General features: G+C 39.6%; 1 protein-coding gene and 1 long non-coding RNA gene across 5 annotated transcripts in view; both read left to right on the forward strand.

Annotated features, from left to right (window-relative positions):
- LOC119723821 (regulator of nonsense transcripts 3A-like) overlaps positions 1–26,445 on the forward strand; it is an 83,204-nt gene extending 56,759 nt beyond the window's left edge. For 3 of the 4 annotated variants that reach the window (XM_038194698.1, XM_038194700.1, XM_038194701.1), the window contains 5 exons: positions 9,084–9,284; positions 17,305–17,426; positions 22,646–22,959; positions 23,330–23,685; positions 24,834–26,445. In XM_038194698.1, coding sequence (XP_038050626.1) covers positions 9,084–9,284; positions 17,305–17,426; positions 22,646–22,959; positions 23,330–23,685; positions 24,834–25,103 — 1,263 coding nt within the window. In that variant the 3' untranslated portion in view covers positions 25,104–26,445. The remainder of the gene's footprint in view (positions 1–9,083; positions 9,285–17,304; positions 17,427–22,645; positions 22,960–23,329; positions 23,686–24,833) is intronic. The other variant, XM_038194699.1, reaches the window with a different exon arrangement.
- On the forward strand, positions 4,777–7,606 carry LOC119723823. The gene is made up of 3 exons (XR_005270582.1): positions 4,777–5,344; positions 6,062–6,249; positions 6,404–7,606. It is a non-coding gene; the product is annotated as an uncharacterized LOC119723823 (long non-coding RNA).
- Positions 26,446–27,032: the final 587 nt, after the last annotated feature.

A 27,032-nucleotide genomic window follows, 5' to 3' on the forward strand; every position in this document is an offset into this window, starting at 1 on the left:
GGTATACATGTAGTAAAGAACTGTTTTCTGTATAATAGAGACGGACCACATCTGATGGGAACCGAGTGTGCCCATCCGATTCCTACAGGAGGATTTTTGTTTTTTAACTAAGACGGTTGGAGTCCTCTTTGCCTCCGGATGTCTTTGTTCTGGGCATCAAATGATTCTTGTCCGTTTCAGACAGCAAATTTTGGTGCTGATCATGACTTGATGTCTGCTCCCTAAGGCGGAATTTATACTAAGGACTGTCGGAGCCCTCTGTGCCTCCGGACGTCTTTGTTCCGGGCATCAAATCATTCTTGTCCAGACGGAGAATTTTTTGGTGCCAATCATGACTTTAACGTTGTACATTAGCTGCACTGGGACGCTTTGAATCGGTCACTTGCAGTTACAAATGTATTTGTCACGACAACCCTGCCATACCAACAGGCTTCTCGCGACACTTTTTTGTCATGACAACCCTGCCATACAAGCAGGCTTCTCATGACATGTTTTTTTGTCATGACGACCCTGCCATACAGGCAGGCCTTTCATGACATGTATTTATCATGGTGACCCCACCATACCTGCAGGCTTTCATGACAAGATTGCCTGAAGGTTGGCTACGGTCATCCATGAAACCACGGGCGTATCAACGGCAGAATCCGTGTGATTGGTCCGCATGCACAAAATAAAAGGCAGAGCATGGGAGAACAGTGTTGAGGGCGACTGACTGAGCCCCACCATGTTCTCAAGACATTTTCAGACCGGAGACCTCCCCAGCATTGGTGTCTCCTAACTCTGATTCTTTATTGAGCTCTGTACATGTACATGTGCATATTATAGTGTCTATATGTACCATGTCATGCATGATGTTTTGCCTTTCATGATAATTTTTATTTTGTGTGCCCCACCGAACTCTTATGTGTAGGTATCGGTGGGCTGTAATTCATTACGTGTGATTCCCAAAATCGGGGATCACATCTCTGTTGGCATGTTGAGGCTACCATTATGACTAATGTCTTTATCATGCCGACCTTTTTGGGCTGCCTTGTCCACCCACATGTGGAGCGACGGGCCCATCCAGGGTTTACGCGTATTGTTACGTGCCCCTGTGAAAGCACAATAGCATCTCGCATGACCCACCTCCTTGACGGTGCTAGTCTATGCATAAGTAGTATTGCTCTACAGGTAAGTAGAGTGAAGTAGACTCCCCCCCCCCCCCCCCCCCACAGAAGTGTGGTTGGGGTCTACGAACGAATACTTACCTGAAGAGCATCCCTCCCCCCCCCCCCACCCCACTCTTCTCGATGCCTTGGGTACTTTGTCGTATTCCGACTTAGCGCTCGAGAAAAGAGGACGCTCATGAGGCACGCATGCCGCGGGGTATTATGGGTAGGGCGCCGGAGGGCACTATTGTATATAACTCTTAGCGGAAAATACCTGCCGGTAGGGGGAATATGCATAAGTAGTATTGCTCTACAGGTAAGTATTCGTTCGTAGACCCCAACCACACTTCTGTGTGTGGGGGGGGGGGGATTTTATGTACTTTTCTTTTTGATTGGTCAGGCACAACCCGACCACTCTTTGGAGTTGTTGAGTGGTCGGGCACAACCGGATCACTCTGGAGTTGTTACGATTAATCTTTCTTTTTTTTTTTTTTCTTTCTTTCTTTCTTTCCGCGTTTATTCCTAAACAGTTTATGATAGGAACTTGTAACTTTCATTATATGTGGACCCTTATCCTAAGTGGTGCATATTACTCTGACATCGTTATGATGTCATCTGGTGTCAAATTATAAGTGATTTTCGTTTAAAAAAATGACGATATTCTTTCATCTGTAACTCTTGAACAAAATGATCAATTATATTCCAATCTTGTAATCAGATAGATCATTAATTGATGAACATTTTTTTGTTGTTTACGTGAACTCGCTTGACCTTTACTTTCGGTTCTACCGGAAGGTCAAAGTTAGGTGAATTCAAATGAAGACATTAGCATGAAATCAAAACAAAGCACAATTTCTTCCGAACGGTTTACGGTATGATAACACAACCTTGTGTGAACTCGTACCATGTTACAAAGATGTTAAGCAATTTGATGGCACAATTTGACAAAATAGTTTGACCTATATCTCTTGAACTAAATAGAGTATCGTGTTTATTTTTCCGTGAGGTTGTAGACGGTGCCTTGAGCAACATTTCTTATTCCCGGGCACAAAACTGCTTGACCTTTACTTCCGGTGTTACCGGAAGTGCAGTAGGAAATTGAATCTAACTCTAAAACGGAAGCAGTTTACTACAGACAAATACATTATGGAAGTGTTAAGTGAGGAATTCCAATGACAAAAACATAATTTTGATGTCATCCCATGAAAGGGCGCCCTCTAGCAGCACATCGAAAACACTGTAATCTTTTAATATTATAAAACCCTCAATCAAATTTTTATGAAATTGCCCCTATGTATCTCGTGAGCAACTACATGACGTCATCAGACCGGAAGTTACGGTAGGGAGAATTCAACAATGATCATTTTATTTTTCATTTAAATCCTTCATTTAATCCCTGTCTCATGACTTTGTTTTTTGCCCCAAAAATGACATCTGTTACACTTAATATTGACATTTGCTTCCAAATACTGTGACGTCATCAAACCGGAAGTTGGCTGTTATTATAACATGCACTTAATTTCCATATTTCCATGCGTTATTTTTACTTAATGATAAACAAGTGTCCTCCCTTCCCTTTTTTGTCTGATGACGTCATCAAACTGGAAATAACAGTACGTGTACCTAAATGTTTACTGAAATTCATCATACCCTAAAAGACACATTCTTTTTGTACAAAATAATTGATACTGGAAATGTTAAAGTTCTTGATTCTTTTTCTGACATAAACATATTCATAACTTGACAATGTCTAATGAAATAGTTATCTACCTGACCACTCTGCGTTTGTAACGACAAACGCAAACCTCTAGTTTTTTTTTCTTCCTTCTTATGTTCTTTTATCTCAAATCCCATAGACTTTGTACATGATTTTTTTCTCGCGGGCACTTTGGGCAGTCATATGACATTGAAACTTAACATAGTCAAAAAGCACATAGCAAAGATCTTTCGCGAAGATAGATTCGGTGATGACGTCATCATTGGACATGTGACGTCATCTTATTAGCCTTTATATCTCATGAAAGGTAAGTCTGATTGGGTTGAAACTGGGTATGTAGGTAGACCGGCACATTGTTATAGATGAAAATCGAGGTGATGTCATCATGACGTCACCATGTGATTTTATATATAATTTTTGAAGTTTCAAAGACCTTTGCCATATCTCATGAACACAATATGCTAAATTCAAAATTCTTTTTGCATTAGGTTTGTTAGGCAAGAGGTATATGCACAAAATTTTCAAAATGTGTGACGTCATGTTGACGTCATCAAAAATGCTATTTTTTTTAAACACATATAAAGGGATAAGTCCAATCGTCATGAAACTTGTAGGTAGGTAGGTAGATGACGTCATTGGTCAAAATGATCAATTATATTCCAATCTTGTAATCAGATAGATCATTAATTGATGAACATTTTTTTGTTTTTTTTTGAAAAATCTAAGTTTTATTCTGCATACAAAATATTAAACTTTTATTCATCTGATTGGCATCAAACTTGGTACTACATGTAACTAAGACCACAATTGAATAATGTGCATTGAGAAATATTATTACGATGACATCATCATGGGGCATGTGACATCATAATAATTGGACAGTTTTCAAAGTTTTTTATTTAGAAAACTTATTGCGTAATCTGCGTTCAAACCCACACTTGATTTTCCAAGCTGTGATTTCAGGTTTGGTCATTGTAAATGTATTGTGGCATTTCAATTTCCATTAATATTTCCCAAACGACATCCACAGATTGTATGTTGAGCGCCCTAGAATATCAGATGAACGCAACATGCTAAATTAAAGATTCTGTTTGTATTAGGTTGACCACAGGTCACGTTATCACAGGTTACGTGATGTCATCTTAAAGGTGCATATTTGAAGGTCCTATCTAGAGAACTGTAAGTCTGATTGGGTTCAAACTTGGTATGTAGTTAAACCGGGATGTGTTATAGGTAAACATTTAAGTGTGCGTTTATGAGAAGACCATGCAAAATCCTGAAAAATCGACAAGGTGGGGGGTCAGCGAATTAAGTTCAAATCTTGGCCATTTGATCCCCACCTGAGACGATACCACTCGGTGGAGTAGCTCGATAAATAATCACACGGTGGCCGAGTACGGGGCACCAACAATTTTGAGCAAAAAGGGTGACTTCCGGGGAGTAAATTTGTGTTGTTTCTGGTGTAAAGTTATAGCCTCGTTTATACCCTTAAACTAAATCGTTTACTGTCGACCTACATATCAAAAGAAAGGGTTTAATCTCCTCTAAACGATGAAATATAAATCTTTGATATGCAAGCATTCACTGCGGAGATATAGGCGTAAGAAAAACACGTATCAGCTCTATTACGAAATGAAGTCCTTTACGCGGTAAACCATAACTTAATTAATGCAGGGCTGAGAGTCAACAAACTTGGAGGAAATATAGTTCAGATATCCGACTACAATAATAAAAAATAAAAAAACTGTCAGCTCTTCTTGTTTTTGTTTGCTCACGGTCAACAAAGTTGAAAAATTCCTAATTTTCAAGACCAAACCTACATAGCCCCCTAGACAGTTCCGAGTGCAATTGGTTGCCCTTAATTGACATTTTGCAGGAATTGTTGTAAGAGCATAACAAGATGTACATTTTGCAGACTTCACCTATTGGGTGGGTGAGTGGGCTACCTTTGGTGGTGCGCACTGATCCGGTAGGAGGGGAACGTCCTGTTGCCGCCCACCCAGTTAGCGCGCGGTATCGAAAGAGGGCGCCCTCGCATTACATTACCGTCAAAATGGCAGCCATGGACATGCCGTCTGTGCGGCTGCAATGTGATTTTTAGTAATTTTGAGTATAGCAAAGCCATCGAATGTGGTGTAAATCCCTCTTATCTGCGCGAACTAAATACAGTGCAACTTAATCGATGCACAAAAGACATACGGAGCCATTTGCAGAAGTGGAAAGTCGCTGCATATGATGTGAATGTCGAGTGGAAACTGATCCTCCTGCGATGTGGTTTGTTCGACGTCGATGCATACACTGATAAGACAATACGTCCAGCGCATAGGTACAAGTTAGGGTTGAGTTGGACATCATCAAGGAAATGTTGTCATACACTCCATAAAGGGAAAGGCAAACCATTCCGTGATGTGAATAAAGCAACTAGCCGTGAGATCATAGATGTTTGATCGATGGGGTACCATGATCACTGTTGGAACAGGTAAGAAGACAGAAATCAAACAAAAATACATTTTTGAAAATTAAAATGAATTAATCATGGTCAAGGTCCATTTCTGATCAACTGACTTTGTTCCTGGGTAGGTTATATCAATTAAATCCCTTATCATGCAGTTGACTTGGGACCAGTGAAATTTATTATTGTGCGAAAAATTAATACTGGTTGTCACAGCTCTGGACCACACACATGGTTTTCGGCAGTGGACACACATGGTGAATATTTAGCCGGAGCTGGATTTTGAATTTATTTTGTTTTATATAAAGAAAGTTAAAACTGCACTGAACATGCGCAGTTTGGGGAATAAAACATATATTTTTTTTTGCACTTACATTGTTTTTTTTTTACTTTTATTCACGAGATGTGACTCATCAGACCATTTACAACTTAAAGAACAATTTCAGATTTGTTTCCCCTTTTATACAAATCCTCCAGAGCCAGCCACATCAGAAAAAGAAAAAGTAATAAGTGCAATTAAATACAGGCAATATAAAATAATAAAAGAAGATTTCTTATTTTTTATTTATTTATTATTTTTTTTTTTGGGGGGGGGGAATTTATGACATGGGTTTTGTTCAAAGCATCTATTGCTCAATATTGTTGGCTACATACGCCCCGCTTTATATCTTTTACTTTAAAAAAATATTAAGCCTGCTGCGGCCTTAACACTTTGTTAATTCTCACTGTTCATATAACTTTCAGGTATCTGTAGAGGTTGTCTATCTTAGCACAAACAAGCAGTTACGCACCAGACAGCGGAACAATTACCATCTAGCGATGTGCTCTCTAAGGAACAAGAAGAGCATCAGTGTACAATCAGTGATTTCACATCGCCGGCTGGTGTACCATCTCTCCAACCCACCGACACAGCGTGCACTTCAGTTCATGAGGTAAAGAGAGTGAACTAAGAATGGACCTTGACATATTGCATCTCATTTATCACAGATGAATTGTAAGCACTCTTCTTTGAGTACATCAATTTGTATTTCAACCCTATATGTAGCATGCATCTCACTGTTTTTATTTTTTTATGATTATTTCTAGCATACATCTGAGTCCTCATCAACTGATGGAGATATTACACAGGATGTAGGTGCACTTGACTCTTCTTGGGCTCCAACCCCCTGACCAAAGAATGTGGAGCTGCAATCCCTGAACACTTTCCTTACTCAGGGGGGAATGTCTGCTGTTGATGGGCAGCTTCATCTGTCATTAGAATAAGCATCTGATAGCACCATCCATTATTATAGAAGGAAGGCAAAGGAAGCCTTTGGTTTAGTTCTTCATTGTTTAGCACCACGTCAAGAAGATGGGCTCATGAAGATTACAATCGGTGAAACAACTGCTTAATCATCACAAAGTGGTCAAAATTTTGATAGTAGTGCCCGTTTTCATTTTTTTTTATTGCATCCTTTTTTACCAACATTTTTGCATTAGTGGTTCCATGTTCTCTTCCTTTACGTATTTTGTGTTTAAACAAAGGGTTATCATGGTTTGTTATTTAAAGACAGTGACTGTTTTTGTTTTTTAATGTTAATTTAAGAAGGAAAACAATTTCTTGATTTATATTCTATTGTTTTTTCGAGTTTGATCGTTAGGTTGTTCCATGTGTCATTCTATTTTGATACTGTGTTGGTTCAGTTTTCTTCTTTCAACTTCCATTTAAGTTTAAAGTTCAATTTAGTTTTGTACAGTTGACTCTCGTTATAGCAAGGTCGGTGAGACTGCCCAAACTACCTCTTTAAACAGAAATGTTGCTTTAAAAGGACAGAGAAACAAAGAGACACAAAGAGAACTAGAGATTCGAGACCTCAGAATGTGCTCTATATAAGCAGCAGTAGGACATCTTTGTAAAAGTGTTCTTTATAACAAAAGTCGACTGTAGTACTACCATTTTACTTATTTGGTGGGGTGGATAAAAGTTAATTTGGATCCTTTTTGATTATTGGTTTTTTGAAAGGTTTTCTTCAAATTTTGGTTGGTAAAATAAATCATTCTTTTTTGGTCTTTCTAAAACTTTGTCATTGTTTCTATTTATTCAAATTCCTCTCTACTTGTTCCTACCCCATCTAGGTGTGTCTCATTTTTGACGAGTGCCCCAACATTTAGCGTTTTTCTCATTCAATTTATTATTTTCCTAGTTTATTAATTTTCCGGGTTACATTAACATGCCAAAAAAATAACAGAATTGTCATCCAAGCCTCATCATTCCCACATTTGGTGCGCGATATGTGGCAGGGTGTAACCCCCCCCCCCCACCACCCCCATTGTGTCTTCATTTTGTTTTGGTAATCTCTTTAGATGATTTTTTGGGGGATACTTCTGTTAACAAAAAGACAAGTGTGTGTTGAGTATAGGAACATTTGTGGGGACTCCCTCTGCCACAAATCGGGCAGGGTAAACATTCCATCCTGGACTCTGAAAGGTGGCGGCCATATTGATTTAAAGTGAAACCCCCTACCCTAAAAATGGGATAAATTAAGGAATTATAGCACCCCTTATGGCGTCTCCAGTATTAAAATATGTTTTAATTTTTTTGATCATGAATATATACACGTTTGCCAATTTTCATAACATTCAAGCAAAAAAGAAAAAATGATGTGAAAAATACACTTTTTGACCAAAAAGGTGCCCAAAAAAAAGCCCTCTGTTAAAGATTTTAAAAATATTTTTGACGTCATTATTTACAAATTGGAAATATAAAACTTGGTAGCAAATTTCATAAAAATTGGTTGTCGACTTTTGAAAATACAGAAAAGGGGGGGGGGCACTGTATGCCCCTCCCCCGTCCCTTTACTAGCGAAAAATAGGGGTAAAACAGACTCCTGCCATTTTATACTAAAAACTGCTGACAATGTTTTTATTCTTGATACTTAAGGACCATGATAAGAACTCTCTTTCACCTGAGTGTCATTGTTCAAAGACCTGCACTAATGACGCTACGGCGACTTAAAGATCGCTATTTCTATGACTCAACTTTGGGGGTACCCTTAGTGCCGTTGCCTCCTAAGAGCAATTTTTTTCTAAATTTTGAGTACCTGGTTTTAGGTCAGGATACAACCTCAGGACCCTGCAAATTTCATTTCTCTGCTGCTTTCCCCTGTTGAGCAGCAAGCGTTTAAACGTTTGTACCCCAAAATCATAAAAATCACCATTTTTCACTAATAAAAACACATTTTTGGCTCTTTTTTCTGCTACGGAGGTCAGATTGGCCAAATATTTTGTACAACCTCAAGGCTACCTATGACCCACCTACCCCCAGAATTTTAACCAAATCCGCCGACCCCCACCTTGTCACGGTCTGCATGGTCCTCTCGTGGACATACTCTTAATTGACATCATGATGATGTCATCTTATGATTTTTTTATGGCTTTTTAAGGCCATATTTCCTCAACAGAACATGTTAATCAATAGTGGCTATATGGGTAAGTACTAATAGTCACTAGTAAACTCTCTCCACACGACTTTGGGGAGAAAATTATATCATTGTAATGTTTTAGCAGAATACAATTGTGCTGTATACTCAGACCATATGGAAAGGAATCAATGAAAAGTGTCACACTCTAACAGTCTTTCCTGACATGACATGAAGAAAGTGGCAGGATCTGGTTTATCTGCTTGTGAATCTTGACAGTGTTGATTTGTAAACTTTTGGTAATGTCGGCCTCAATTCACTTTTGCCCTGCCCTCCCCTCCCCCACCTCCTTTACCTTCCCTCCATAGAAAATCCGCCAGGAGGCCAGAGAAGAGCGACGCAGGAAAGAGCGCGAGCAGAAAAAGCGTGATGAAGAGCGCAGGCAGAAGCGAGAAGAAGAGCGGAGGCGACAGCGAGAGAAGCAACGGCAAAGGGAACGGGAGGCCAAGGAGAAGGAGAAAGGAAAAGTCAAGAAAGAGTTTGACAAAGAGGAGCCTCAAAAGATAAAGGTGGATTTTTTGTTTGTTTGTTTGTTTGTAAATTTTCAATGCTTTGAAAAATGATGAATACAAGATCGCCATTCTCCATGAAATTGTTCAAGTTTGGTCTAAAAATGACAAAATAAAAATGATGAATAATTCAGGAAACTTTTTCAGAACTGCCAAATTAAATTGTTTCAGAACATGAAAAAATGTAGCTATGATCTTTAACGCCACCAGGCCTTGAAGACTTTGAAACGGTCTTTTCAAAGCTACAGTCCATCATTTGCACCTATCCAAAAGGTAACAGACAAAAATACTGTTCAAAAGTATGCTTGGTTTAAAGATACAATACAGCCTACAATTTATGAAGCACGGCCACAAATCCTATCGTGAACATGCATTGTCAACGTAATCCACTTATGGAGAATTATAAACCACAAAAGACTTGCAGTTCAGGGCAAAGTCGATGCCTTGATTAAGACCCTGTTCCCACTAGATCCACCAATTCGAGGATCTGATCCCCTTTTGCCAAATTGCCGGATCAGATCCCCCAATTGGTGGATCAGATCCGGCAATTGTGTGTAGAAGAAATGCTAACCGTTATAAAGTGGATCAGGATCAGATCCACCTTTCTTGATCCACCTCTGGACTAGGATACAGATCCCCCATTTGGTGGATCAGATCCGGCAATTGGCAGATCACGATCAAATGGGAATGCAAAATGTGGATCTGATGCGGCAATTTGAACTGTCAACATCCAAACTGTCAACATTATGAATGCAGAAACATGTTTTTTATGCGTGTAGCTCATGTGCACAATAATCATGCACAATAAACAACCGCTGCACTACGGTCTAGCAAAATATATCACCACGCATGCACGATGCGTGCATGCAGTGCACGTGGTATATCCTAATAAAACTACACTAGGCCTTTTACAATTTTCGTTGCATATTCCTCCATTTCTAAACCTTTTTCATTCGTGAAATTTTACCTATTTTTCCGTACATAAATAACTCTGTGTTAGTGTAAAGCCCGCACCCACCAAAACACGTCACTTTGGCACAGAGTCATAGAAAAGCTTACGAGTATGCGATGAGAAAAGTGCCGATAACGTCCAGAGGTGACAAATCTTTAATATTGATTATAGAAAATTGAAAAATGATGTCATAGTACATCATGTGACCATTTTTAACCAAAAAGAAGCTTCAGAACTGGGGAATCCCTTGTCGATGCGTTGGCTTTTGCTGCGCGAATGTGACGTCACACAATTCCAAAATACAGACGAACTCTAAATTTGAAATATCCTGGCATTCTCCAAAAAGAAGTTTGAAATCCGGTATCCAGTGAATCAAAACTGACATTTATAGGCTTTTCGTTTTTTGATAAAACTTAGGCAATGCCTGAATAAACCCTCCACAATTCTGTTATTTAACCTACGATCACCGCCTGCCACCAGTCATTGTGATCACCGGTACAGTCAACTCAATACAGCTAGACCGCAAACCCCAAGTGCCGCCCAAGCCCCAGTGACAACATTGTCCTCCAATCCCGAAGTTCAGTCTAAAAATTCCTCATTGTCATGGGCTGATAACTTGTGTCTTTGTTCAGCACATATTCTCACAGGCCTTTATCAATCCGAAGCGCCGATCGGGGACTCAAAGAAAGATACATTGTATCTACATTGTATTTATGGGCCGCTGTCAATCATTGACTGGAAGCTCCTCTGAGAAGGCACTTATAATTTTATTTCCAGCTGAATTTATATTCTCTTTGCCCAAACAGTAATTTAAGATGTAACTTATCCCAAGAAACAGGTCTATCATGTTCCAAATGAATTTTCAAAGAAACAACACATTGACGAAGGTCATTTTTTTTTCATTGATGGTAGGAAACTGCATCTGAAATAAAATTAATAATAATCCACTGCCAAGTAAATTCTCAGATGTTCTTAATTTCCAAATAAAGTATAATAAAAGTATGCTTTCATCCAGTTTAAACAATCTAAAAACATTAGTCTATCAAATGTACGGAACTCCCAAACACAATCTTAACATATTCTATACAGGGGATTTTTTTGTATCTTACGATCTATGATCATTCAATTAACAGGCCTTAAAAAGGTTCACAACTATATATATCTGGAATATTTGTGTAGCCAATTATTTACAAACCCTTTCAGTTCAAAGGTTAATTTAAAGGATTTTTATTCTGATTGTTTTGTTCCTACAAAAAAGTGGTATCTACCTAGACCAGGATGTGTTATAGATGAAAATTGATGTGTTGTCATGAAAATGTCATCATGTGACGTCATAATTCAAAGCCCTACGAGAATGTAATCACATATTATATGCCAGCATTCATTATAAACAGAACTGCAGACCCCAAAACCAACTTGCCTGTACCCAAGGGCAACCCTCTACCAAAATTAGACACCAAAATCTCATTTCTAACTCAAGTTATCATCCGGAAACCATTTACATTTAACTCACCACGGTGACCTTTGACCTTTTGACCCCAAAACCAATCCCAACTTGCCTACTTCCAAGGGCAACCCCCTATCAAAGTTAGACATCAAAATCTCATTTCTAACTCAAGTTATCATCCGGAAACCATTTACCTTTAACTCACCATGGTGACCTTGACCTTTTGACCCCAAAACCAATCCCAACTTGCCTACTCCCAAGGGCAACCCTCTATCAAAGTTAGACACCAAAATCTCATTTCTAACTCAAGTTTTCATCCGGAAACCATTTGCCTTTAACTCACCACAGTGACCTTGACCTTTGACCTCAAAACCAATCCCAACTTGCCTACTCCTAAGGGCAACCCCCTACCGAAGTTACAACCCCAAACAACATTTCTAACTCAAGTTATCATCCGGAAACTAAGCTACCCGGACAGACGTTCCAGCCAGACGGAATTGTGGGGCGATAGCATTGTGTTCCCATTATCCCTTTTTCTAAAGATTCCCTTCTGGGGTGATGTTTTTCTATTGTGAAAAAAGTGGGGTGATGTGTCCTGAAAGGAACATCACCCCACAAGGGTGGTATGGTCAGAACGGACGGATGGATGTTCTAGCCAGACGGACTTGTGGGGTGATAGCATTGTGTTCCCATTATCCCTTTTTCTAAAGATTCCCTTCTGGGGTGATGTTTTTCCATTGTGTAAAAAGTGGGGTGATGTGTTCTGAAAGGAACATCACCCCACAAGGGTGGTATGGTCAGAACGGACAGACATACACAGGGACAGACGGACGGACGGACGCCCTAGGCGATGACAACACCCCTCGAGCCTCTCGGCTGAGGGGTAAAAATGATGTTAAAATGATGATCTTTTGCTCAAAACAATTGGTCAAGTGGTCAGATATTGCCTGATATCGCACCACCGCCCCCCGTTTGGAAAGTCCTTGATCCGCCCCTAAGAACTCACGAAAGTGAAGCACCTACAAGGCTGAAGCCAGAATTGGATGAATGCAATTATATCTCTTGAAGTGAGTGCCAGAAATTAAGCCCCAATTTAAAGTAAACCAGGTGCCAGTACCTCACATTCGGTCAACATCTTTGGACCACCTGACTCCGCAACTATCTTTCATTATAGCTTTGAAAAAGGTCGTTTGTATGTGGAAATCCGCAAACATGATGAACACATCATCATACAAAGGGGCTTCTGTTGCCTGGATTTGTATTGAAGGTTTAGCTATGTTCAGGTCGTGGGTCACAATGCCATACTTTTGCTGGTAATTTATTGGTAATGCGCAATGTTTCCACTACGAGGTCCAAACTCGCCGGAGGTTGCTTGAAGTTAGAAATGTAATGCACCACTTGCTGTGGTAGATGATCTGTGTAGTACCTGCAATTAAAGCCTGCCCACATCGGTATGTTTTCCAATTCAAGAGCATGACACATCATCTCGATCAAATCTCTGGTGCAGGCTTTGTCGAAACAGTTAGGGCGGAGGAAGACATGGTATTCTTGTATTTGAAAGATGTCATATTTGCTTTTCTGCTGTATGGGGCAAGTGCGGTCCCAGGAATATCCAGCTTCCCTTTCTTCCTCCTGGGTTACTGACTGCCCATCCAAGATGTGGGAACATCGGATTTTGGTGGGCCTTCAGTCTGGTACAGAATACCCATGGTGTCATGGAGAGTATCAGCCCAAGATAACATGTAGGACAATTCATTGTAATTGTCAAAAGCAAGCCCCATAGTACAATTGGGCTGTGTACCATCTGGGCAGGCATCGTGGGTATCCTGCTGAAAATGAATGATTTTCTAGTTCTTCCACACTGTTGTAGTTGATGCAGTGCCCGAATCGATTCAAAATGGTAACAAATTTTCTGCTTCCTGTCATTGATTTCACTGAGATATTAAGAACGTTCGACCTGTTTCTAACTATGAAGAGGGCATCTGGCTTGATGACTGGGCCTGTCGCTGAACGTTTTTTCCGTGTTTACCTTGATTTGGACCTCCGTATATAATCCGAAAGAATGTCTTGACAAGTTCAGGTGGTGAAACCTCACCCTCCTTGAAAGATGTACACCGCAAAGGGTTAGAAAACTTCTTCTTTATGACCTCCTTTATTTGTTTCCGAAGGAGAAGGGCCGTTTGAGTTATGCTGCTTTTAGCACTTGACCTGTAGTCAAATGTAACTTGCACGGCTTTGTCAGCAAGTCATGCATTGTAAACGACAACCCCCAGTTTCTTCCCTATTGGAGACTGGCGTTTTAATCTGCCAGCAAATCTCCTCAGAAGGATGCGGGACAGACTCTGAATGGTAGCAACAGAAATTTTATCAGCATCTCCACACAAGTCAAAATATCTGTCATAAATCGACAACAACTCAGAATGTCTGTAATTTATTACAGAACGTTCAACATAGGAGTATAAACAGTGAGTTATGCAAAGTTCCCAATTTTTCCCAAAAGTTCCCAAATTATGCATACAATGTACATGTTTGGCTTTCATCGTAACTCCCTATGCCTGACACATTATTTAGCTCATGCTCCTTATTTTTACTGATTTTAATGGTGTATTTTTTTCAATCACAAATCATCATTTTGCTCAAATTTGTCTTAGGCCAAAAAAAAAAAATAAGTCGGTCTCTGGTCAGCGCGCGTGTCGATTTTAAGCATGCGCGTCGATCTTTTTTTTCCAAAATGTTCTGCGGTAGCTCCAACAGCGCCCTCTATTTCCGCACCTCCTCAATTTTTTTTTACCAAACAGCACCAAGGAATGGGAAATTGCACCAAGGCAAATGATCGAAAGCACCAAGGCAAATTATGGAGGACACCAATGTACATGAGGACACCAAAAAGCAAAATAGTACCCACCTTGTCTGTACAATCCAAGCTTGAAGAAAAAAAATAAAAAGCCCCCCCCAAAAAAAAAAGCCGCGTGGCCGCGTCAATTCCGGAACTTTGGTCTGACCAGAGACCGGATATTTTTTTTTTTGGCCTTACCTAAGAGTGTCTGCTGCAACAATAAATCTAACAATACACCACTCAAACTGTGTAATTTCATGTAGCAAATCTTTATTTTGTGTTGTTTGTTGAAGTGTAGTCACTACCAATCACAAAATTTGCAAGCACCAAAAGTTCCTGTGATTGGTCACGATTCGCTTGGGTTGTTGTCAGTTGCACTGCAGTGAATAGGCTGCTTCAACAATACTATGGATGCTAATAGCCTCTTTGTTGCTTTTCTGAATTTGGCTTATTGATTGGGTCGTTTATTTCTGCACCTATTGATTTTGAGTTCAACTTAACTGAAATTTTGAGTAAGCGTGGGCATGTTTTTGAGTTCATAGGGTTTTCGAGTTAAACAGTTTTGACTTATCGAGATTTCACTGTATCGTCTATACAGGTTTTCTCGGGCACCGTGCCACAAGCACAGGGCCCTTTCAGCAGACTTTAGGTATTTACTTTTGCATGACTGGTGATACTTGACTTCTTTTGCAACGATGTCAACGCCACCTATCTTGGTGAGCATTTCATACTCATAGTCATGAAGCATTTCTGTGGCCCTACAGATAGATTCTCCTGCCTCTAGTGTTTCACAAGAACCAGGCATTTCAACTCTCATTTTTGCTTTTGGCAACTTTTTCTTCTTGCAAAACAGGCAATCCTCAGAAAATATTCCTCGGATACTCTGACTTCTACTCTGACTTCCAGTACACCTTGATCTAAGCAGTTTCACTTTATCATTTTGCTAGTGCTCAAAGGGGTGTATGTGGGAATAGCTGTGAAATCTTTGCAGCCGTGGTGCGGTTTGGGATTTTTGGGAAGAGACGTAATTACTCCAAAATACCCGGTAATAAACCTCGGGAGCTCATTAAGTAAGTAGCCCATGCCCCCGTGTGGTCTAACAATTATGTGAGTTGAAACAGGTGTTTTGGGCAGACTTCATTTTATAATTTTTGTAATTTTGAAAAACATAGGGGTGCCTGCTCAAAGACTGCCCCCCCCCCAAGAATCTATATGTCAGTTATATAAAACAGACATTGAGTGGCTTTAAAATTGTGAAATGGGAGGAATATTGTCGCTCGGTAAAATCTTTTCCAGTTCACTCGGCTTCACCTCGTGAAATGGAATAGTCCAGATTTTACCTTGCGATAATATTCCTCCCATTCCACGCTGAGCCACTCAGTATTTGTATACCATGCCCCAGTTGCAAGCCCACGCCCTACTGGGCTTTCAAAGGGGTTTTATAGTGCTGGGTCAAAATATGCATAAGGATTCCAAGATTAGGAGTACTAATGCAGTGTATCTTTCTTATTTGTAGATATTTGCATAAACACTAAGTACAGGTATGGGGGCAAGGAACGTACCGGTATATCCCTAGCACTGTATATTGTAAGGGGCCATTCAAAATTTTCGATTGTTTTTAAATTTTGATTTTTTTTTTCCAAATTGTTTTGACCCATCCACCCACCCCAATTTTCGATCTTAAAATATTGATTTTCCATTAAATAAAAAAACATAACGAATGTCCAGTTCAGTGACAGTGGAATGCAGCTGCAGTCCGTATACAGTACCTTTGCAACAACACGGCCCACTGGCATGCCCGTACGTATAGGGAATCCTCCTGGAAACACGCACAACTAGTCCAATCTACACGGTAATAAAAAGTATCAGTTTATTTAGAAATTTCAGTCGTTTTTTATAGAAAAAAAAAATTGAGCTCTCAACTCGCGCTTTCCAGATGTGTGGATGGGGGCTGCCATGTTCATTGCACGTAAATATACCACGCGCATGCATGCAGGTTGCCTAAGTAGTCTTGAACACAAGTAGGTTTATTTCATTGCCACGATTCGTAACCGACACTCGTGGCGTATATTAAGACAAAATCCCGCTCCATTTGCACGGCGTACTGATTTTACGCATGCTTTAAGTCTAACTTCACTGGTCCCCATGCATATGGTGCTCTTATTGAGGTATACACAATACACGGTACATTGTACATGTACCGGATGCATACTGTACCCGTACGGTACGGGCAAAGGGTATACGAGTCGAAACACAGAGAGTGGAATTGGCAAGTCAAAAGAGCTACTTTCTATCTTTTTAATTGAAAAAAGTGAATTTCGATTAACAAAAATTTCAATAAATTAATTTGACCCACCCTACCACATTTTCGAACAAAAATCCAAATTAAAAAACATCGAAAATGTTGAATGGCCCCTAAGAGTAAACAACAAAGACAAGCATGACAGCTCCATCTGCGGTTTGACTGCAGTCCAAATACTATCTATTGTGGTTTACAGTGGGTTAAGTTGGAAAAAAGTAAGCTCTGAAATAGTTTTGTGGCATTAATCTGACTGGAGAACAGGTGCAATGCATGACTACTGTGAATTACTGTGGCCAAAGCGCTTTCTTTAGTTTAAAGGTGCAATTGGGACAATAATAAAATCAAATTTTGTTACAGTACTATCAAACCTTTTGTACTCAAATTGTTAATTAAACTCCACGAAACTCCCAGTTGATTGCACTTTGCATTCAGGTGTTCATTAAATGACCAATTTCACTATGATTGTAAATGGTTGTCACACAGCTACTCATGAAATCTGAAGGAGAAAAAGGACACCAGAAAGGAGATGCATCAGCCCCCTTAGACGAGAAGAACAAAGTGAAGGAGAAAACAGGGAAAAGGGACCAGGCAAGACAAGATGACAGGTGACTGGGTAGATATATCATGAGCTAGTGAACTTGAATCATAAAGTTGGGTATTTGAAAGGCTCTTTTACCAAAGGTCAAAGTGCTTTACCTTATCATTGCCCATGGTCATCGGGCCAATGAAACATTCATAAGACCATCTCAGCCCTCTGAGAGCTGGATGCTGCCCTTTTGGCACAAACAATTATATCCAATTCAATCTCAACAACCATCTCTGCCTTCACAGGTGCACAAACTCGGTCAATTTTGTAGCTAAATTGTAGCTAAACAGGAGTTCCAATATTTGGAGAAGGGGGCAAATCATGTTTTCTTGGAGGTTTTGCCATTTCTTTCCCATACCAGCCAGCCGTCCCCATTTAATAGGAATCGTCCCTATTTTGAAGTTTTGGGATTGAAAAACAATTGAATATTCTGTAAAACTTTGGGGGAACAGCTTTCACCCATTTTATATTCACCATATATAACAAGGAAAAATAGTGGATCGCAAACCCCGACAGCTGATGTCACGATTCTGTTCCAGATAATGGGATTGGGTACCCCTAACCAACTTTACAAATTAATAACTTCTCAGACACTAAAAAAAAAATGTTTAGAATGCAAATGAAAACCAGGCTGCATGAAAAATTTAAATACTTTTCACGTTTTTATGGACTTTTAAAATTTCAAAATCTTGGAACTCCGTCCAGTAGTGTCCGTATTTCGGGCTTTTAAATGTTGGCAGGTATGCTAACCACATCCATATTAGCATGTTTTTCGTTTTTGTGTGTTTTCTTAATGCCTTGCAGCAAAGCTGAAGAGGCATACTGTTTCCGTCAGTGTGTGTGTTTGTGGGTTAGTTTGTTTCTGCATTCAATAGGGGATGTTGAACAATAGAGGACAATGGGGTCCACAATTCCCGAAGGTCCACAATTGACGATCATGTACACAACCATATGGGAGATCTTCCTAAAAAGTTAGAGTACAAACAAAAGAGGGAAAATAGGGGTCCATGATTGCAGGTAAATACACCCTTGTTTCGAAAAATGATGCATTGTTGAGAGCCGGGTATAATGTGGAACAAAAGATTGTAAAGGTCTCCTGACCACAAGGCAATTTCTAAATAGTCCGTGGGACAAGCCTTTTTTCCCCTCGCCAGGCGATCTGGTTCGCCGAATTTTATAAAACTTCACAGACAGTCAAAATAAAAAAATATATATGAACTTCAATTGTCAATACATGAATCACAACCCACTGAAGATGTGCTTTTTCATCATTACGTCATCGTGACGTCATCATGGGTCACGTGACGTCAATTCAAAACACAATTAATTTAATCTTTGAAATTCAATATAAAATCAACCATGAGACACCGGAACTTGAATTTTGCGGGAATCAACATTTTATATTTTCTTCATTTTATCTCATGCGCATCAAATCACGTTACCCTTCCTTCTGGTCGAAACTGGAAGTGTCTAATAATTTGAAAGTGGAAAAGATATGAACTTGCTTTCAATGATGTTAGTCTTTGGCTGGGTTGACATTTCCAAAAAAAATGATCGGTGACGCCATGAAGTGTTCGAGCCCCCTCTAGCGGCAGGTTAAAAAAATGTCCAAAATGCATTTTCAGTTGATGTCTGTGGCGAAATTTGAGGTAATCGCTTCAACATTAGTATACATGATGACTTTAATGCAGACAAGACCTGTGCGCAAAAAAAAGCTTATTAACGTCATCGGACCGGGAGTTACAATGAAAAGACCTTTAAACCTTAAAAATTGCTAAAAAATCAACCGTAAGAGATATTATTGATTGATGAATTGATGACAGAAACCAAAATAGAGGATGACCTCGATTAGAAAACGTGTACAAAACCAATGAGAGCTGTTGCAAAAAAAGTTGCAAAAAGAGTTTAAAAAGGAAAAGGGAAGAGGAACAATAGTAGATGCTCGATTTACACCAATAACAAACGTGGGTGCATGTGTAAACACCGGCAATCAAGGACTAGGGACAAAAGGGTTAGGGAATTAACAATGGGTCCACGATTGACTGAACGTCCACAATTGAAATTCGTGTTCAAAACCAATGAGAGCTGTTGCTGAAAAGTTGGTACAAACAAAGAAATGAGGATTACGGACTATGGGGGGTCCACGATTGCCAGTGTTTACGAAGACGTGTGTGTGTGTCCAGTAAAATCTTGAGAAATACTTTACACGTGAGCTTAAAATGTGGTTCGTGGATTGCTCTAGGTAATCCTAAGAAGCCTATTGCATTTGGGGCTGAAAGGTCAAGGGTCAAGGTCACAGTGGCTAAAACAAAACAATAGAAATCTTGTCAGCGCGACAACTTGAAAAAATACATTACATAAGAACTTCAAATTTGGTTTGTGGATTCTTCTTTGAGATCATAAGAAGGTTCTTCCACCCACAGAATATATGTTTATTGGCACAGCCGGAACAGCCTTTGTTTTCATTAAGATTTTTATTTTGTATTATTTTTAGCTGTTTCAGTGTACACACCAAAACTGCCCTTTTTTTTCTCTTTTTTTTCTTCTTTCCACTTGTTTTCCCATAGGATAGGACTTTTTTTCACAATTGATCGACTTCAAACCTGGCACACGCTAAGACCACCATCTGAAGATTCAGGCCGAATCATGACGTCATCGTGATGTCATCATGTGTTTTGTGACACGTGATGTCAACCTAAAAGTGCATATTTTTAGGCCCTAAATATCTATAAAACTGGAATTCTGATTTAGTTCAAACTCGGTATGCATGAATATTCCGGGACGTGTTTTAGACAAAAATTGCAGTGACATCATGTTGACCTCATGATGTGATTTTATATGAATTATTCAAGTTTTGTACCTTTAAGCCATATCTCATCAACTGATAATGTTGATTCACATAACAGGTTATGTCCGATCGTTATGAAACTTGGTAGGTATGTAGGTATTGTTAAAAAACTTTAAAATCTGAAATGACGTCATCATGACGTCATCATCTGATTTTTTATTAATTTTTTTAATTTTTATATTTTTTTCTAATCACCACAAATTACATAAAATACAACCCGATCGACTTCAGACCTGGCATACACCGAATCATGACATCAGCACGACGTCATCACTTGTCTTGTAAAGTTATCCTAAAAGTGCATATTTTCAGGCCCTAAATATCTAAAGAACCCGAAGTCCAATTGGGTTCAAACTCGGTATGCATGTATTCCGGAACGTGTTATAGACAAAAATTGCAATGACGTCGCGATGATGTCATCATGTGACTTTATATGAAGTATTCAAATTTTGGACCTTTAAGCCATATCTCATCAAGGCAACGTCCTAAATTCGAAATTCTTTTTGTAAAAGGTTTGTTAGGTCATAGGAAGATGCAAACAATTTCGTAAAATGTGTGACGTCATCATGACTTAATCAAAAACATGATTTTTGGATTCACATATAAAGGTATGTCTGATCCTTATGAAACTTGGTAGGTAGGTAGGTATTGATGAAAGCATTCAAAATCTGAAGTGACGTCATAATGACGTCAACATCTGATTTTTTATTAATTTTTTTAAATTTTGATATTTTCTTCTAACTACCAAAAATTTCATGAAATACGATCCAATCGACTTCAAACCTGGCACATACTTAGACCACCACCTGAAAATTCAGGCCGAATCATGATGTCATCATGACGTCGTCACGTGACGTCATCCTAATAGTCCATATTTTAGGGCCCTACATCTACAGAACCGGACGTGCGATTTGGGTTCAAACTCGGTATGCATGTATTCCGGGATATGTTATAGACAAAAATTGCAGTGACGTTACGATGACGTCATTAGTGATTTTATATGATTTATTCAATTTTTGGACCTTTTAGACATATCTCATCAACAGAACGTGGTAAATTCAAAATTCGTGTTGTAATAGATTTGTTAGGTCATAGATACACACAATTTTGAAAAATGTGTCATGTCGTCATCAAAAACGTGATTCTTTTTCCCACACACAAGGGTAAGTCCGATCGTTATAAAACGTGGTAGGTAAGTAGGTACTGATGAAATCATTCAAAATCAAAAGCGACATTTTTGGGGGGCCTTTCAGTCATTTTTGCCCATTGCATTTGTACACGTATTTTTGTTACCGGCACTATGGCCACTAAAATCAATCCGATTGCCTTTATACCTGGCACACACTTTAGACCACCACCCAAAAATGTGTGCCGAACAAGTCACGTGATGTTACAATAAAGATGCATACATGTATATCTCCAGAACTACAGGTCCGATTGGGTTGAAACTTGGTATGTACCTAGACCGGAATGTGTTATAGATGAAAATTGAAGTGACGTCATGATGACGTCATGATGGGTTATGTGACGTCTCATAATGATTAATAGATTTAATCTTTGAAAATCAATAAAAATCAACTGTGAGAGACCTGAACAGGACTTTTGCGGGAATTGATATAATATTCCAGGGTCTTCATTTTTGATATTATGTGCAAAATCACGTGACCCTTCCTTCCGGTTGAAACCGGAAGTGCCTTGTAATTCAAAAATGGTGAAAGATGTGAACTTGCTTTCAACGATGTATGCTCTGGCTAAGTTGTTCTTTACCATAAAATTAAAGGTATAGATGAAAATTAATGTGACGTCATCATGACGTCATCACGTGACATGTGACGTCATAATTCAAAGCCCTATGAGAATGTAATCACATATTATATGCCACCATTTATTATACACAGAACTACACATCCTTCCTTGATGGAACTTATACTTGAAACTTAACATGTCCTGTGTCACCAAAAAAGTTACCAAAACAGCCCTGCATTTGTCCACAAACATTAAAGTCTAGTTTAATATACAATTGTAATGTGATCTTTTATTTCGTTTTATGTACAGCTGTGTGTTGTTGTTTTTTATTCAGCTTGTTTGTACAGGATCTATTTACATTCACTCACGCTTTTAAATCACGTACATGTATAATGACTTCCCAACAGAAAAGCAAAAAAAATATCTTTTTATTCTGGGATCATAGGCATCAATGTCAATGAACGTTCCATGTGACTTAGGTAAGTTGATGTTTTGAAGAGTGGTGTCATGTCATGGGAACAGTCACGGTTGCGGGTATTTGTGTTACTTGTGTGTTTTTATTTCTTTTTTCCTTTGGTTGTGGGTATTTGTGTTTGTCAACACACCTGACTTGTTTGTTTTTATTTCTTTTTTCCTTTTTTTAGGAAGGAAAAAGACTCCAAGTCCAAACCTATACCAGAGAGGTACCAGGTGTCACCAGGTACGCGAAACATAGACAATATGGATAAGGCCTCCCAACAGAAAGACGAAAAACAAGAACGGAAGGAATGGGAGAGGGAGCAACAGAGAGTAAAGGAGGAGAGGACCAAGGACAGAGACAGCCAACAGGGAGACAGGGGAGGGGAGAGACCACTGGACAGAGATCGTGACAAAGCCCATTATGGAGACAGAGGTGGAGAGAGGGACATTGGGCAAACCAGGGTGGAAGAAACAGCAGCAGAGAAGGGCTTGCATGAAGGTACAAGTCTCTGAAGGTGCTCTTGCATAATCTTCGGAAGCTGTTTGTAACTGTGATCTTGTAACATGAAATAGCTTGTAGAGAAATTAGTTTGCTTGGATGAGTTGCAAGACATTGTGCAATGGTTTAGTAGAAATGATTATTTCATACACAGACATTATGTCAGTACTGTGCAAAAACAAAAACAAAAATGAAATGTCAGATTAAAAGTGCCATTAAATAAGCCCAAATAAACTTTCTTTATCTTCCCTTTTTGGTACCTTGGGTTTTCATCCTACCTGAAGCGCCACGTCCCTGTAAAGTTATCCTCAATATCCCATTCTTGAAACATTCCTCAGCTATTCATTATGGAGTTTTCACCATTTCTCAGCTACAGACTCATTATCTAAGAGACAACTTCAGAGGGACAAAAAACAAAGAGATTCTCATGGCAACCGGCAGACAAGACAGGGAAGATGGGAAAGCCAGAGAACCAAAAAAGACCAGCCACCAAGCTTGAATGAAAAGAGACTGGACAGAAACAACCACCAGTCTAAATCAGCTAGCCAAAGTAGGGAGGGATCATCGGGAGGGAAAGAGGAGAGGAAAACTGCCATATCGTTTGACAAAAGACCAACATCAGAGAAGGAGAGTTCAGGCCTAGGAACACACTTTAGAGAGGGGTCGGCAGAGAAGTCTGGGACGACAGCAAGAGGGAAAGACGGGTCTGCACGTCTTCGCAATAAGGTGACTTACCAAGTATATGCTATAATCAGATTACTTTTAAGTATAATTACTGAAGACAAGAGACCTACTCTCTACCAAATATCCTTGGAGAGCTGATGTCCTCTAAGCTTTCATATATTATTGGTTATTATGGGCTGGATTATTTCATATTTCCAGTAGTTTGATTGATCTACAATCCTGGCCAAATCTCGCTGGGCCCACAACCCCCCGGCCCCTGCTCACAACCCCCCGGCCCCTGCTCAACGTTGTCTCCCATGACGCAGTGTGCTCCATCAGCTGGAGTAGACAACATTGACCAGGGGAGCGGGGAAGTGGGCAGTGTTGTATGACTCGAGTCCAGGACTCGGACTCGAGTCAGACTCGAGTCACATTTTTCGTGAGTCGGACTCGACTCGAGTCACATTGGAAAATTAATCAGTCTCAGACTCGGACTCAACCATGATGACTCGGACTCGAGCTTGGTGACTCGTGACTCGAGTCAGGTATTCATACAAAAAAAAAAATTTACGTTATGTATTTGTGCGACGAACGTAGCATTCTTTTTACTCCATTGACAAAACACGGCGCCGCAGAAAATCGTATCCAGGGGCCACGCACACGCCTTGCGCCTGCACAACGAGCACCAGGACCCGGTGTCATGCCAAAAAGTTTACAACAACATGTACACACATAAGGTAAATTATATACACTGGAATTTACTTAAAAGACAGAGTGGGTGATTGAAAAATAATTCAAAAAAAAAACTTAATTAGTTTGGTGAACAACTAAGTACATGTGACTCGGACTCGAGACTCATGACTCGGACTCGAGGCTTGTGACTTGGGCAGGGACATGACGTTGGTGTCTTGACTACAGCACTGAGAGTGGGTGACTGTGGGAGGCTAAGGAAGTGTCTCAACCATTTTGGCCGGGATTGTAGTTTTGAATACACACTTATGTGGAACACAGTTCCTATATATGCATGTAATCTATTTAAATTAATTGACCCTTGCATAGAAGTCAGAGCAATAGTCAACTGAATGTTCACTGTTCATCTGAGTGAGTCGTTGAGCCAGTGATTAGACTATACTTCACAGCTGCATCACTGTAAATGCTTGTTGCAGCTTGTTTTCAATCAGTAACCATTCACATATTTGGTCATGTCACAGGACCGGCCAACAATGGCCCTGTACCAGCCGGGACAGAGACCATCAGTTTTTAAATGCCAAGATGTCAAGGAACCAAGGGACAAGACCAAAGGTCACAGGTCTAGCTCACGGGATGCAGAAGCCCAGCCAGCATATCAGTCAGACAGGACAAAGACTGGCAGTGACAAAAGAGATGCCGGAAGGGATAGCAAATATTCGAATGGAGGCAGAGAGGGAGCCTCTACCAAAGGCAGAGGGGAGGTAAAGGCAGGGGGAAGGAGGACCAATTGAAAGAGGAGAGAAACCAGAGAGATGGACAGGGTGCAAGGGGATGGGATCAGAGACCATCGAAACGAGAGGGAGGCATGGAGTACAGACCCCGAGACAGAGAGGTTGATCAGACTAGCAACTCTAGCAAACCAGGGAGCAGCGAATCATCCAAAGGTTGTAGCAGTAACACTGACAAATGTTGGAACAAAGGGAAAAGTGACTTGGCCAAAGATAGAGGCAATGAGAAACCCACAGAAAAAAAAAATGACAGACCAAGCGGCAAACATAGTCCCAGGCAAGTCTAAAATGGTGAAAAGAAGCATGTATAGATTAACAGGCGTAATGAGAAAGCATAAAAATATTAAGTAAAGTTAAAAACAAAAAGTTAAAGTTAAAAACAAAACTGCAAAGAATATTTCGTTTGCAGTTTTCTCTTAAAATCTCTTCTTCTTTTTTTCAGAATCAATTTACATTTGAACAATCTCAGCCCTTAATATGATTGTAAAATTCATATTTAATGTTCTCAGAAATTTTCATGAGTTTAGGTCGTCTGTAACTTATGAAAATTATGTGAATATTGTTTTCAGCTGATCAACGGGTGCGGAATGGCGCCATCTGTCATCTGTACGATTTCAGAATCTGTTGGTCCCGTACACATGCAGGAAAGAAAGAAGTGGTGCACAAGTGCGTTCATGATGTGGCGTGACGTTCAGGAACACGCGAGCGCATTACACGCAGGGCGTGCAGTTATCGAAATACGCGTGCAGTACACACTTAATAGCCGGTCAGCGTCACTTATGCATTCCTCCATTGAGTCGAGGCTGTCCTTTTTGGCCATTGAAGAGTACTTGTGTACGGAGCCCATAGGATGACATCACGGGTGCAGTTTAATTTTCCATACAGCCTGGTTCCCGTTCCTGTTAGGTTTGTAACAAAATGTTAGGTTTGTAAAATTTCATTTGGAAATGCATTCAAATCGTAAAAACATGTTAGGTTTGTAAAAAAATACATTTAGTTTTTAACTCTAATTTAGCATGTGTTTTTATTCCTCCGTGGATGCAGTGCCCTTGGGTGGGATTACTGAGGTCATAGGTCATGTATGCGGGTCATTCGATGGATTTTAATCCTTGTTTGGGGAATCAACACAACTCTTCCGAAATCGGAGGTCAAAGGTCATCTAGGGATCACTTGAGATCGTTTTAAAAAAAGCACATAATTGTTACTTATTTAGAACACAAAACATGATAGGGATCAACCGCGGAAAAAGACGACACTTACGATCCTCGGATCACTTGTATTCTTTATTTTAATTTCAGCTGTTTTTTTCAAGTGGTGTAATAAAATTAAAAGTCATCGAAGCTCACATGATCAATCTGCCTGTGTATTTCTTTTTCGTTTAGAGTTTTAAATTCAACTCCGAGTGTTCACTTTAGATGTGATATGGATGATTGCAGTATGTATTGCTATATATTTTTTAACTGTTTTAGTTCTGAATGATAGTTTTGTATCGTTCTGTGATTTTATGTCTACGGGGATTTTGTTACTCGTGTTGTGTGCACATCAGGACTGGAGCTGTTCATTTTTCTTTGTTTCTGTATATAATTATGTGGGTCTTTTCAAATTAAAAAGAAAGTATGTCAATTATTAATTATAGGCAAATGCGAATCAGGAGAAAGCGCATACCATACAGGGATTTGAATGCAGACACATGTATGTGAAAACTGTTTGCCAATTGACTAAATCGAATAACTAACACCTTTCTAAGGCCTTCAACGAATTTCAATGAACAAATTGACTTTGAATTTGAATGAACTGATTCATGGAATGATTGCTCAAATAACGAGATCGAACAACCCTTTTGAGGATAGAATGCTCATTTTTTCATTGCCACTGCTAGAACGACAGCGTTTGACTTGCATAGTTCAGTTGTACGTTTCCAATTTTTGGCTG

This window comes from Patiria miniata, unplaced genomic scaffold, assembly GCF_015706575.1.
Source record: "Patiria miniata isolate m_02_andy unplaced genomic scaffold, ASM1570657v1 HiC_scaffold_17, whole genome shotgun sequence".
Taxonomy (NCBI): domain Eukaryota; kingdom Metazoa; phylum Echinodermata; class Asteroidea; order Valvatida; family Asterinidae; genus Patiria; species Patiria miniata.